General features: G+C 36.2%; 2 protein-coding genes across 4 annotated transcripts in view; both read right to left on the minus strand.

Moving 5' to 3' along the window:
* Positions 1–7400: 7400 nt before the first annotated feature.
* LOC149196789 (uncharacterized) overlaps positions 7401–14848 on the minus strand; it is a 131542-nt gene continuing 124094 nt past the window's right edge. For both annotated transcript variants that reach the window (XM_089405641.1, XM_089405640.1), the window contains one exon: positions 7401–7609. The gene's annotated coding sequence lies outside the window, so the exon portion shown is untranslated. The remainder of the gene's footprint in view (positions 7610–14848) is intronic.
* On the minus strand, positions 7602–11956 carry LOC149196790 (uncharacterized). 2 transcript variants are annotated; one of them, XM_089405638.1, is made up of 7 exons: positions 11830–11956; positions 11530–11648; positions 10856–11436; positions 9993–10176; positions 9457–9521; positions 8299–8509; positions 7602–8053 (listed from the first exon to the last, which is right to left on the minus strand). In XM_089405638.1, the coding sequence occupies exons 2-7, from the start codon at positions 11614–11616 to the stop codon at positions 7703–7705; spliced, it is 1479 nt and encodes a 492-aa protein (XP_089261764.1). In that variant the 5' UTR covers positions 11617–11648; positions 11830–11956; the 3' UTR covers positions 7602–7702. The 2 variants fall into 2 exon arrangements, with proteins under 2 accessions (XP_089261764.1, XP_089261765.1); XM_089405639.1 differs by lacking the exon at positions 11830–11956 and having other exon boundaries at positions 11530–11667.

The following is a 14848-nucleotide window of genomic DNA, read 5'->3' on the forward strand; positions in this document are numbered from 1 at the left end:
GGCTACACGATTTTCCTTTCCCTTCAGATGTTTAATGTCAAAGTCGAACCCACTTAAGAAATTTGCCCAATGGGCTTGTCTTGCATTCAGTGTGGGCTAACTAAAATAATTTGTTAAGCTGTGATGATCTGTTAATAACAGAAATTTCCTTCCTAGAAGGTAGTGTCGCCACATCTTAAGCGCATGTATGACAGCTGCCAACTCCAAGTCATAGGCAGAATAATTCTGCTCATGTTCTTTCAATTTTCTTGATTCATAGGCTATCACTCTTCCTTCTTTCATTGACACACCTCCGACGCCTTCTCTGCTGGCATCGGTACATACCACATAGTCCTTGTTCGGATCAGCTATACTTAAAACAGGAGCAGACGTGAGTAATTGCTTAAGCTTCTCAAAACTTTGTTGACATTCAGAACTCCATTTGAATGACCTCCCTTTCTTTTGCAAGGACGTGATAGGATATGCCACCCTCGAAAAGCCTTCCACAAATCTTCTGTAATATCCCGCCAATCCCATGAAGGATCTGATATCCGCCACATCTTTTGGCACAGGCCAATCCAGTATGGTTTTTATTTTCTCAGGATCCACGGCAATCCCTTCCTTTGTAATCACATGACCCAAATACTGAATTTCTTCTTTATAGAAATCACATTTGCTGAGCTTAGCGTACAACTGATGTTCTCGCAAAGTTTGCAGCACCACCCGGAGATGTTCCTCATGCTCCTCCTTGGAGCGAGAATAAATCAGAATGTCATCAATGAATATTAGTACAAACTTGTCTAAAAATTGATGGAACACGTTGTTCATTAAACACATGAACGTGGCGGGTGAATTAGTCAAACCAAAAGGCAGCGCTACAAACTCGTAGTGCCCATACCGGGTCCTGAAGGCTGTTTTAGCAATATCTTCTTCTTTAATTCTGATTTGATGGTAACCAGACCGCAAATCAATTTTAGAAAATACTATCGCCCCCTTGACTTGATCAAACAGCTCATCGATCCGAGGTAAGGGATATTTATTTTTAATTGTGAGCTTGTTCAGCTGCCGGTAATCAATACACATTCGAAGAGTTCCGTCTTTCTTCCTGACAAACAATACCGGAGCTCCCCAGGGAGATACACTAGGGCGGATATAATTTTTATCCAGCAATTCTTGTAGTTGCATTTTCAGCTCAGTCAACTCAGGTACACTCATTCTATAAGGTGTCCGCGAAACTGGAGCAGCTCCTGGTATTAGCTCAATGGTGAAGTCTATATCCCTCTTTGGAGGTAGTCCAGGAATTTCCTCCGGAAACACATCTGCGAACTCATTTATTATCGGGAGGTGATCCAGCGGGTTTACCTTATTCTTAGTTTCTGCATAGCCCACCTGAATAGCATACACTTGGCATCTATTTCGGATGCATTTTGCGAGCTGAGATGCAGTGATTGGCCGGACCTGAACTGGTCGTTTAATTCCCTGCATTTCTTGTTCTACTCCAGCATCATCCTTGTACCGTATAACCTTTGTTTTGCAGTTCACTAAAGCCCAATGCTTTTCTAGCTAGTCCATCCCAATTAGGACATCATAGGACCCGAGGGGAAGCATGTTCAGATCTGCCACCACTGGCTGTCCTGCTATCACTATAGGGCAGCTTTTGACCTTTGCCATTACTCGTCTTTTGGTCCCTGTAGCTAGCCGTACCAGCCAAGGATTCTTGAATTTTTCAGGCTGCAATTTACACTGTTCAACTATCTTTGGACTAATATAACTTAAAGTAGCTCCAGGATCAATTAGAACAGAGATGGAAAGGTCTAAAATTTTACCTTCAAACTCTACCATGGTGGGTTGGTATTCTGCCTGGCGGTCGTCCAAGGCTGCGTTAATTCTTGGCATACTTCGTCCCACGTCACCCACGGTTGATGCCTCATGAATCTGGGATATCTGGTCAGTTCCCTTCCTTTGCGGACAATTCTTGACATAGTGCGGTCCACCACAACCCCAGCACTGCACTGGGGGTCTGGTTGTTCCCTCAGTATCCATCTTGGCGGGTTGTTCACTCATTCTGGTTTCACCGATGGACTTGGACCTGAATGCACTTCTCGGTGCTGCTCTACTGTTTTGGCCCTTGATGCTTCCTTTGATTCCACCGCTTTGACTCCCCCTATTATTTCCAACAGCTTTACTATTCTTTTTCTCATTCCATTTTCTGTTGGAACTGTCCCCTTTCTGTTTGTTCTGCTGATAGCAGATTCTGGCCTTGCGAATCGCTTCATCCATGGTTCTAGGATTGTCAAATTCAATCCTTTCCCTCATATACATGGGTAGACTGCTAACAAACCGCTGCACCTTGGCTTTTTCTTCTTTAAGGTAGGGTACATAGCGGAGAAAAGATGTGAAACGATTGATGAACTCATCCATAGTCTGTTGTCCCAATCGCAGATCATGGAATTCCTTTGCCTTTTCATCATAAAACCGTTCCGTCAAGTATCTCTCCTTAAAATATTTCTGGAATTTTTCCTATGTTATGGTTCGTTTAGTTACCCCTTTAACTATTTTTACTTCCTCCCACCACAGTGTCGCCTTCCCTTGTAACTGGAAGATGGCCAATCGTGCCTTCAAGTTATGATCATATTCATATAACTGAAAATATTTATTCATATTGATTAGCCATGCCTCAGCTGCTTCCTCTTGTTCCCCATCGTAGTGTGGGGGTTTAATCTTCCAAAATTCCCCTTGTAATTCCACCTATTGGCGCTTTGAGGTCTGCTGTTCTGATGCGTTATCAGATTGATTCTCTCCTTCTTCAGGGATTTCAGATTCTGCTCGGTAACGATGCTCCTCCGTCATTCTCTGTTGTTCTGCGCTGGGGTTAGCTAGTGGCGGTTTCTGTTTATCAGACAAACTTTTTAGAATCCTTTCCTGCTCCATTGTTCGTGCATTATCCTCCCGCAGCCGAGCCATTTCATCTTCAGCTCTTGAACTGTTTCTAGTATGGCCAGGTTCGTGCTGCGGGTCTCCTCACCCAGTTGTACCCACAACTCTGGGTTATCTCCAAAATTTGTTGCAGGCCCCCAATTGGCTGCAGGCCTGTGCGGTGCGCTGCCAGACCCCTGCATGCTAACTATTACTTGTGGTAACTTTGTTGCTCTTTTCCTTCTTCTTGACTAGCCTGTACCTGGCCTGGTTTGGTCATGAAACATATAACATTGTGAGCTACCTGTACAATTTTGTTACCCCAAAAAGATTATTAATGTCATAATGACCTTCTCATCTTTTAATACTTATTCACATCCCAGAGGCCACAGTATGGATAAACTTGGCTCTCATACCAATTGTCACATATCTACTTTAATAAACACACATAATTTTTTTTTTTTATATACTAATGAAGCCTACACTTCATTATAAGCCTGATTATAAGTGCCACCACCTCGCATATAAATGTAACCTACGTAGTCTATGGTGTGGCAGGTAATATTTATCATATATTGGTTTAATAATTGTTTATCCCTAAACTTTATTATATCACGGATGCGGCGGCATAAGAACCTTATGATTCCTCCTCGCGTGTATCAAGGCTGTCCTGCCCATGACTGTTGGCGTTCTATGTGTTTGACACTTGGCGATAGTATTGACCCTCACCGTCCTGTTCACATGGCTGAGGTAAGGTTGTCAAATCTGGAATTCTCCCGTGCTTTACATCTGGGCATTGGTGCCTTGATCAACGGCTTGTTGGCTCTGCATGAGATCAAGGGCCATGAATGCTCCACGTTACCTCTGTTGGCAGGCAGGGTATATACGCGACCCCTTCCGGATTCTTCGAGGCTTTTGTCATTCTGCGTGGCGCTCCACAACTTCTCCACTCCGTTTCACTTCTGCATGGGAGGTTCTTCTGAGTTTCACGCCGAGTTCCTCCATTATACCAGGCCCGCATGCCTTCTCTAGCGAGATTCCATTCCATGGTTCCTCGCCCTTGAATCAGCCAGGTAATGATCTTTCAGTTTATTAAGGTTTTGGACATAATTTTGGTTTATCTGTTACGAGGTATAGTAATCTCCTTAATCCCTGGCATGACAGGTTGCATACGGCGATTTCCGGATTTGATGGTGTTGGAGGATTCTTCCAGATGTATTCCGCTGAATTTGCTCAGGTATTTATCCCCAAACAGATGTTTGAGTCTTGGTTGTTTTTGTTTCATCTCGCCACTGGTTACCAGGGGTTATCCTCTGTGTCAAAGCAGGCCCCAACCTTATCCTTGCATGGTTGGCCGCAGATTACGATGGACGGATGCTCTCGTTCCAATTCCATACGTTCTGGTCTGGCTAAGGACTATTGGGTGATACTTGCTTGCGGCGGTTTTGGGGATTTACCTCTAGTTTACAAGGCTGAAGTTTTTGTTTAAATTTGTGAATCATCTGTATATATATTGTAACTGTCAATGTACTGTAAACATACCGAAGCTCTGGTTTTCAAGCCAGCTCGCTTGTTTTCCATCTTGGATTTATATGGCTTGACGGCCAATACTTAATGTAACCCATTTTACGTTATGCTATGACTTACCCTTTGCATTTACTGTTAAACGAGGTGATACGAAATATATATAGGGTTTGAAGTTTCCAGGTTTAGCATTACAAGTTCTCATTCTATTCTTTCTTATTCATTTACAGTGGATGCGTTTTGCTTACAGAATGTATTAAGGGTTTTTTCCGTTTTATCAATGGGTTTAACAGTCATGCATATATGTATTATCGGACTGTCGCGCCTGCCTCTAATTTCCATAGAGGTATGGTCGACCATTCTGGGTTTTCTCCATAACCCAAGACTCTGAGGTTCTGAATTAAATCATGACTGTAGTTTTCTATTAATTTGTTCCTCGTTCGTATGGAATCGTTGGCATTTTACATGTTGTATTTAAATACTGTCATTGTATTGTCATGCATGTCCGCATGAATATTATAGCATGGATCTTACTCCTTGTAATGATATGCGTAATTACTGTTGCAATCTTCAAAGACATTGTTCTATGTTATATATCAACCTTCAATTCAAGGTAATATTCCGGTTTACCTCTCGGCTCAGAATTCGGTTGTTTGTTTATTTAACTCACGGGTTCCGGCCTTCGCCCGATACTGTGAGATTTCCAGAATCTCGTTGATACGCTCTGACCTGGTTCGGTTTGCAATGATTCTTTTAATCTTTAATACCCTTATTGTTTATTTGTTTTTAAAAGTCTGCTTCTTGGAAATATATAACAGTTTACGGGTATAAATAATCGTATTGCTTCAAGATTTGCTTGGTATTGTCTAGCTTACAGTGAGCATTAAGGTCAAGATACTGTTTTGACCCAGAACTCCATTCTTTTATATAAAGCCGAGTTCTTGATTTGGGTCTCCCTCTGACTGTAACCTATTAGTCTAGTAGGGATAAGGTTTATTCTCGAAATGCGTATTCTCAATTCTTTATCTTTGAGTTCTACAGATACGCTCACTGTAATTTTTGGACAGAATATATAATGACACTATCTTTTGATTCTTTTACAGCAAATGGTTTGTATTTGTGTACAGTTAATCTCAGTTTATACTATCTTTGATTTATACAACAACATCGTGCTAATCTCAGTTTAAACTATCTTTAAAATTCGTACAAAAACATTGCCTATAACTTGTACAGATAGTTATACCCATATTATATACTGTTCACAACTGCTGCACAGATAATAACAGTCATTCTATAAATTACACAGATAACTATGGGGACATAAGGGTTCCGCTACTTACCTGGTCTCCTCTGATAAGGCGAGTCTGGAACCAGTCTCCTGCCAAATCTCTGTGTAAGCTTGTTATCCACCCAACCGTGAGATCAGTCTTTCTAGACCTGAGTCTCGCCCCCAAGCTTCCGCTTACCGGATCATTATCCTTAGTAAGCCAGCACTGTGTGCTCGACTATCTGGTCCTTACCAGACTTAGTCCATCTAGGGTTTTTTCTTCCCTTTCTCTTTTTTCCTCTGCCTGGCTCTACAGCCCAGAGTTCTTTCCACTAACCTCTCTTTTTCCTGGAAACCCTTCCAGTTAGAGTAGGTAGTTATTTCTAGTTTTTGTTAACTAACTTTCTTTCCCAGTTACCTTTTGGGAATTCAAATACTTTCATAAGTAATTCTTTTAATCATTACTTTAGTGCACATATAAAATCAACAGAATATTCTGAAAAGAATTCAATCCTTCAATATCATTCTAACTCAGTTTTTATTGTAGTAACTTTAATAATTACATTTTTACGGGGTCATCACATTAATGATATAATTGATATATGTATTTTTTTAATTATATATCAGTGGTTTGAGGGGTTTTTTTATTTTAAATTACATGTGTTAAGTAGAGAGAGTCTAATTTAGAATAGTTAGTTGGTTTTGATTCAATAAATATAGTTTATTAATATAAAAAATTTGGATGTTAAATTTCACTATTAGAGAAAATAAATTTATTTATTAGTCAACAACACACAATAAAATAATAAGTCAAAAGATAATAATTTCCTTACTTTGATTTTTAGATATTCTTAGTTCTTGACTTGTTATTTTATTGTTTGTTGTTGAGTAATTAATTAATTAATTAACTAAATAAATTTATTTTCTCTAACGGTCAAATTTAACATCCAAAAAAATTTCATTAATAAACTATATTTCTCTCTATTCAATATATTTATTTAAGTTTGACTTTTAGTTTAATTTTAGATATTCTTAGTTGTTGACTTATTGTTTTATTCTCTATTGTTGATTAATAAATTAATAAATAAATTTATTTATTTTAACAATAAAATTTTTTTATTAATAAATTAGAGTCAAAATTAGTTGTTACATTCTAATAATTATAAATTAATTGCCTCTATTTAGTTGCATGTCAAGCTGTGTCTCCATCTTGTCATGACTCTCTATCTTGCCATGACGATGAATCAAACTAGTTGGTTTCAAAAGCCTCTAAAATTTGGTGATGTTTATTTTTTATGTTTTGTATTTTGGGTTGAATTTTAATAATGCAATTTTGACAATTAATATTGTTTGTTTTTTAAACTCAATTTGCAAAAATAATTTGCTATTACCAAATTGTGCAAGGTTTAGTTAAATCTAGATACCTTTTGAGATAGTTTTTGAGTGCATAAATAAAATTACATTCTTAAAAACCTGAGTAAATTATATACATTACATCGCTCAAACTTATAATTCTAACCAATTTTAGCAAAATTCAAGTAAAATTAAAAAGTAAAAATATATAAAATTGACTTCTAATTTTAGAGAATGTTTACTTGATTTTAGACCAATTTTCTATCCCAAAGCCCAAACAAAACTTACAATTTTAATACAATAATACCAATTTTTCCCAAATTTGAAACAAGAAATCCCGAGTAAAAATCCGAGTTAGACCGGAAAAAAGAAGAAAAAGGGAAGTCAGCAGTGTTTCTATTAACAGATCATGAACCTACAACGATATTCCAATAGCTTCGTGCCAAATTTGAATATCGTATCCGTAATAGCCATCATTCAGGGCTCATATGTCCTTGAATGTAAAGTTACATATTCAGACTTTACACCATGAATTCCAAATCTTGTTGAATATCTGAAACATAGTCCATGCTCTTCACTCTCTGAAGGTTATCATGACCATAGTAATGTAACGCAAAGTCCCTATATCTTTACCAACGAAATTACAGAGAGATGTTAACATGGTCATCGTCTTTTTGCCGATTCTTCCAATTGCTTTACAGTAGCGATCGTTTTGGCTTTCTTTTGAAGGAATTCCTGAACATATTTCTCTTCGTATTCCGGGTCGCCAAGTTTACATGGCGGCGTAGAACTCGCAGTGGTCACCATTGATTCCTGCATATATTGCTCCTCCACTTTATTCGCAAAGCAAAATAAAGTCGCTGAACAGTACTCGGAAGCCTTTTCTGGAACAGTGGGTTCATATTTCAATAGCTTCCCGTACTCGTTTAGAACATGGAACATGTAATCGTACACATTCGACATTTTCAATTCATTCAGAATAAATTCCCTGGCTGCCTTTCCAGTCTCCTTTGCCTGCAAAACAATACCCAATTTTCAATTGCCTGTTTAAAGAGGGAATATATTTCAAGGGCGAAGCTACTCTGTAATAAAAAATTTCAAGATTTCGAAAATATTTTAGATATTTTCAAAATCTAAAATTTAATAGAGAAATTAAACGATTTTTGTCTTATTCTAATTAATTTCTTAAATATTCCCAAAATCTACCCTCAACATAAAATAAAATATGCAATAAACAGTCAATTTTTTTTTTATCTTACCTCCTTTTGGTGTTCGTTTCCCCATTTAACAGCAAAATCGATGGAGTCACACAGTTTTTCAGTTTTTACTGGCCAGTAATGTTTTCGAGGAACAAGGCCTCTCAGAAAGAAGTCATAGTATTTTGGTGTGATCAAAAGAGTTGTGGAATCACACGCCAAAATATTCTTCAGGCTCACTGACCACGCGTTTCCTTCCATGAATATCTTGTATCTAAGACAGAAAACGATGCCGCATTCCATAAATATTCCCTCATAAGAATTGATCTTGGAAACCCGACAGTGTATAAGATGCAGGAAAAGAAAGAAAAATTAGAATTGGGTAATTCGAGAACAGTATATAGTAGAACTTGCTCAGATCAGTGCAGCGTCCAGATATGTTAAAACTTAAAACCGTCAAACCTGTGTTTTCTAACTGCGGATTTTGCGCCTACGCATATTTTTATTACCAGTCATAGCAACATCGATTTAATTAGGTGTTAGACGTTTGCCCATCTGGTTTTCTTTTGGGAACCTTGAACCTTAATTAGGTGTTATCTGGTTGCTTAGTAACGAGCTCGATTTTAAGAATATTTTAGAGTTGAATTAACAAACAAAATTAAGAAGTAATTTTTAAAATCTCATTGTAATATTCCTAAAATTTAAGAAATTTACAATCAGATATCTTTTCACATGTCAAATTGGCCATATTCGATGGAGTTCTGTAACTTCTTGTTTCATGAAATTGCACAGACAAAAGGTGTGTCAGCTGTTCCATTTTCTTTTTATGTCTTCAAAATTCGAGGTTTTAAAATTTTATGGGATGTGTTTACAATGGGTTACTCTAGAGGGAGCTTCTGGGTTTAAAATAAAGCACGTGAGCCGTTACTGGTAGGTTTGACTATCAGATTTCCTTAGTAAAGCTGATTTTACTAAAAATCACAGGCAGTAGTGAATGCCAAGAATTTTTTAGATTTATTTCAAAAGCCAAGTTTACCGGTAAGCATATATGTTTTTATTTATTTTTAAATTGCGACATACTTTTTGAACGTAATAAAAAAGAAACTCCAAATATAAATTTAAAGACTTAAATCTCCTATTACCATATAATCTAACTCATTAAAAAATATTAAAAAGAAATCATTAGTAAGCATGCATGGCAAAACGGTAATTAGCAAATACCTGTGACCACACTGATCTGCAAGTTTGGATCCTTGAAACCCTTGACTCGCCTCTCTACCCCAGTCCTACATATAATAATAACATACATGTAAACTTGGAAATTCATATAAATTTGATCCACATCCATGTGATTCAGTAAACCAGAGTACGTTACAGTAATGCATTCAATGCCACAAATTGATATATAGTTCACAAATTGGATACACAGTGAAATATACACTAGTTATATCCAAAAGTATATATATCTACGGAAATATACACTATTTGCATCTAAAAATATATATTCCAATCGAATAGTGTTACAAAGTGAATATTTTTGTTGTTTTAGATTTAAGATTTTTGTGATCTATAATTTAGAAAACAGTATTTTAGATTAATCACATTGTAGTGATTGGATCGATCTTTCGAATCAACTAATATGATTCATCTTCAAAGCAAAATGAACCATATTAATTAATTTGCAACATATATTAATCCAAAAAACAATTTTCTAAAATATTCTTTGTTGGATTGCCAATCTATAAAAATAAACTTACCTGAACATAAATACGACAGTTCCATTGTGGCCTGTCGTCGCACTTCAGAAGTTCCTGCCTCCATCCGGTGTATGGATTGCCTTTCCAGTAGGCAGAGGGATCCCTGTCTTCCCACTTGATTTTTTGGCTACCAATCTGGATATCCTTCACTAGTGGCTCCCATGGTGGTGTCAATATCTCTGGCCTGCAGGATTAGACTAAATATCATCAGCTTCAAATTTTAGTTTGGTGCTGCATGGAATGTTCCCTATGTCTGATTCCTTGAATATGGACTGGTCTTAATCCAATTCCATATCTCAAGGTTAAGCATGTATGTTGCCCATGGTCAAAGTGTTTGAATTGAAGGTGGAATTTGATGGCCAAATTGCCATTCTGTATTTCTGTATTTGTATTAAGATACAGAAGAAAAAAAGTCTATGACTTAGGTCTTATATTTTCCTGAAAGTGAAATTTATATCAGATTTAATAAGTTCTGAACCATCCGATAAAACAGGGACTCTTTCTATAAAACAGGGACTCTTTCTATTCCTACTAAGCAAGAGAAGAGGTCGCTTTTCGGTTTAACAGAATGAGATTACACACCTCTTACTGGGATAAAAAGAAAATACTATATTAGAATGATAGGGATAAAGAGGAAACACTATATTAGAATGATAGATAAAAAGGAAATACTATATTAGAATGATAGGGATAAAGAGGAAATACTATATATTCTAATAGAAACTGTTATTAGAGTGGTGGAGATTAACAGGTGTTTTAGATTTGAATATCTGAATAACTTCCCTGTCACATCTCTGTGCATCTTTCCCCAAAATCTTAAAAATTGTAAAAAAGAAACTTGAACTAGCCGATCTGCGACTTACCATCCCCAGAAAGAAAAATCTGGAAAAACAATATCGAATGCATCTTCGCTCCCGCAATAATGAAACATGGCAGGAGGCGGTTTGGCCGGATCCTCATGTCCGGCACGACCAATAACAGGTGTGTCACCACAATTGAACATCAAGTCCAGGTCTGGAACCATTCTGGGATAATATTTCAGTAACTGAGCAATTCCCCAGAAGGTAAACATATCTCTGGTCTGAAAGGACTTTCTGTACAGCTCGACATACATTTTTCCATCGACAATTGTAAGCCTGAAAGACGCCGAGCTCTTTGCGGCTTCAACCATGTCCAACGTAATTCCAGTCTTCGCCCACGGCTTCATGTCCTGGCGAATCCAGTTAAAATACAGCGGGCACGACGCGGCGGACCCATTTCCAGTTCCATGAAAACTTGGCTGCAGAACTGGAGACGACGAGGGCGAACACGCTGCGCCGGGCGCGCACTTTAGAATTTCTTTGGTATGTGCTATGCTCTGCCAGGCGTCGTTTGTAATCGCGTTCTGATTTTCCCGAAACAGATTTTTGGCCTCAATCGATGGTTCTTCCCAAAGGTCATCAGACTGCAATAATGAAACATCAGTTCATAGTTATATAGTTCGATTTAGCAGAAACTGGTAATCTGAAAATTCACAGAGCAAAAATCAAAATCGCACCCAATGCTTTATAAAGAAGACAGGGCCGAGTATAATTCCCAAACTCAACAGAACGGAGGCAAAACTAAGTGTAATTGGCCCTTTCATCTTCTCTCTGATTAGTTCTGCAAGAGATGTTTCTTTAACCAGAACAACGTATCAGTAATTTCTAGAGATACCATTTCGAAATTCGGAAAATAAATTGTTTACCAAATTACTTAAACTAAAAAAACTAAAATAGTTTAAAAATTCTTTCCGAACTGTAAAAAATCTCTATAAACTTAAATTTATAACAAAATTTATTTATCTACAAAATCCCACCCTAAACCACTTTTAACCATCCACACAATTCCTCGCCTTGTTACTCCAAGCGGTCACGGCTACCAAGTAGCCATTCTTTTCTCAGTCCGGGGGCGGTTATAACTAGCAATCTGGATTTTAAAATTCAGTTCGCCGTTTTATAAGAATATATGTACCGAGGTCGTTGCTTCACCGTCACGTTGCTTCACCATCACGTTGTTTTTGCAACCGCAAGGCAAAGGTATGTTACCTCTGACATCCGTCATTGTCGCCAAGCTGTCTAGAAAGCGTCTGATATCTGTCCAGAAGGGAGCTCGAGGCATGTGATTAAATTCAACGTACCCAGCTATAGCGACCTTGGCACTCCCACCTGTACAAAGAGACAAACTCAGTGAAATGGTTGATGACGCATTTGGAATTATGGAGCAAGAGCTAATTAGCTTGTCATAGAGCATTAAATGCTAGTTTAGCTGCAAGTTCGATAGCCATATAATTTTTGGTGGGGATGGAGTGTTCAGAAAGTCACCACGTGTATATGTGTTATATGGCTAACGAACTTACAACTAAATAAACATTTAATGCCCAATGACAAACTTGTTAGCTCTCGAGGCAAAGGCCGAGGTCGTACTCAAACATTTTATATCAATTATAATTCGTATCACCTTCGTCATCCGCCGTATAGTGAAAATCGAGGATATATATTTATCAAATTTAATTTAAAAGCCTTCACTCACTAATGGATGGTTACTAAATTAGGGATTTATTTATTTATTTTTAATGATCGGATTTTTTTATTGATTAATGGAAAAGTTAGATTTTATTTATTTACTTATAAATATTAGTATTATTTAAAAATTTAGTTGTCGTTAATATTGTGATTTTTATTAATTATTAATTTTAAAATATTATTTAAAAAAAGTTATATTTTAAAAAATTATAAAGAATTATTAATATATAAAAATAATATTATTTTTGATTATATATATATATATATATATTTTAGTTCTAAGATGTATCCTTTGAATTATTTAAAATAAAAATGAAATAGTTTTGAATAAAAAAATAATGTTAAATATAATTAAAAATAAAAATGAATATACCTAGCTCCTTATTTTTAATTAAATGTGATATAAAATATCAATAAGCATATTGATTGTCTAGTTTGTTATTGGCATTAACAACTTAAAACAAGTGAGAGATGTTTACTCTTATTTTCAACCATAAATAAAATATTTAGATGTTAATGTGCCATATATATATATATATATATATATATATATATATATAGATATCCATATTAATTAATTTATTTCAGTATCATACATCTAGTAAATGTCTTTCTATATTTCAATGTAGAAAGAAAAAAATAGTGAATCCAAATATTTATTTGCAAAACATAAATAGAAATGAAAATCTATCTAATTAGCTAATCTAACTAAGAAATAAAGGAATTTGCAACACAAACTAGGTAGACGACCCTACCTAATAACTTGCACTACAAAGGTGAACTATAGTATAAGTACTTTCCTATAAAATAAAACTTAGAATAGCATAATTATATTAAAAGAGGAATACACAAGTTCACACTGCAATTATAAAGATAATCTGTAGAGACTCGACATGGATCCACATATGCTTGGTCATTAAACTACAATATACACAAACATATGACCTTCATATTGGACCAGTTAAACAACTTTGTAATACATAGATTGACTTCTTCCTTGACTAATCTTTTAATATTACAAACATTGACCTTATAGAGGTTATATAATATAGGGGAGGGTGTATTGAACCGTGAATAGCACTTGACGACACACAAAGTTGTATTTACAACCCAAAAAACGAGTAGGGCATAATGCCATCGACAAAGACAACTCTCACTGACATGGGTAACTACTTGTATGTTGGCATAGGATATTTTCATGGCATGCATGAAAATATCCATTTCAATTTCCAAAACGTCGAAGTTGATTAAATATTCAATTGTTGCTTGTTATATGTGTTTCCGCCTTGCGTTTGACTGGAGCATTAACTTTGAGTTGGTGCCTTCCTTGTCTAACATAGGAGCTATCTCAAGCCACCAACATTGATCCATCTTGAGCCACCAAAAAACAAAAACCATGTGGCATATTTTACCTTGGGGATGCATAGATATGAGATCTATTGATTTGGGTAAATATATCTTTACTAGGGTTACATGATTCGATACTCGTATTAGAAAAATCAAGCTCTAACTCAAATAAATCATTTAAATTAAAGGAAAAGCATTGAAATTAACAACGTCACACATCATCAGCATGTGATGACCATAATGCAAGTGATTGTGACAAGATGGGAATGATAATAAGCTATAATAGGGAGTAGAAAAGGAAAAACACACACTTCCGATAGTAGTAAAGTATTGAAAATGAAGGCTCAACATCTTCCCCACACATGAGACTTTGCAAGTCCTCATGCAATATTGGGTGAATAGATAAAACTAGATCCAAAAATGTTCCTCAAAATGGATCAAAACGACGTTACCAACACCTCCCCTAATGATCATAATCCAAGGGTATATTTCACATATCTCATGTTACTTGCCTCTTTAGTCTAGTTTATGACATTTATAATACTTGTATACCTAATTTACATTTCACATATATGGGTTATGGAACATTATACATAACAAGAGAAGAAACTAATAAAATCATAATAGGACAAAAGCATTTTATAATGTGAACCCAAGGATGATAAAACCCACTCAAAACAATGAGATTTAGTAGTTCTACAAAGTTACAACTTCTAGACAAGTTGGTGATCATTGAAATTCCCATGAATAAAACTTAGAACACCAGGGAAAACTACTCATAAGTCATTTAATTCACCAATTACTCATCTCTAACATGGTATCATATTGTTGAAACTCTCAATCCTATTGCTCTTATGACCTTAATGTGCTACCAAGTATTTAACTCTTCATAGTTTCCTCCAATTTCACTTCCTCACATGATCCTTATCCATGCCAATCTAAGAATAACTTTTCTTATTATACCTA

This window comes from Pinus tabuliformis, chromosome 2_2 (genome assembly GCF_031772625.1).
Source record: "Pinus tabuliformis cultivar Carrire ecotype Pingquan chromosome 2_2, CPIR1, whole genome shotgun sequence".
NCBI lineage: Eukaryota > Viridiplantae > Streptophyta > Pinopsida > Pinales > Pinaceae > Pinus > Pinus tabuliformis.

Excerpts from the sequence above, each read along its gene's own strand:
- LOC149196790 (XM_089405638.1), bottom strand. The coding sequence starts at position 11,616 with ATGAAAGGGCCAATTACACTTAGTTTTGCCTCCGTTCTGTTGAGTTTG. Across the intron at positions 11,437-11,529 it reads TCTTCTTTATAAAGCATTGG|TCTGATGACCTTTGGGAAGA; the intron begins GTGCGATTTTGA and ends TCATTATTGCAG. Across the intron at positions 8,054-8,298 it reads GAAACGAACACCAAAAGGAG|GCAAAGGAGACTGGAAAGGC; the intron begins GTAAGATAAAAA and ends ATTGTTTTGCAG.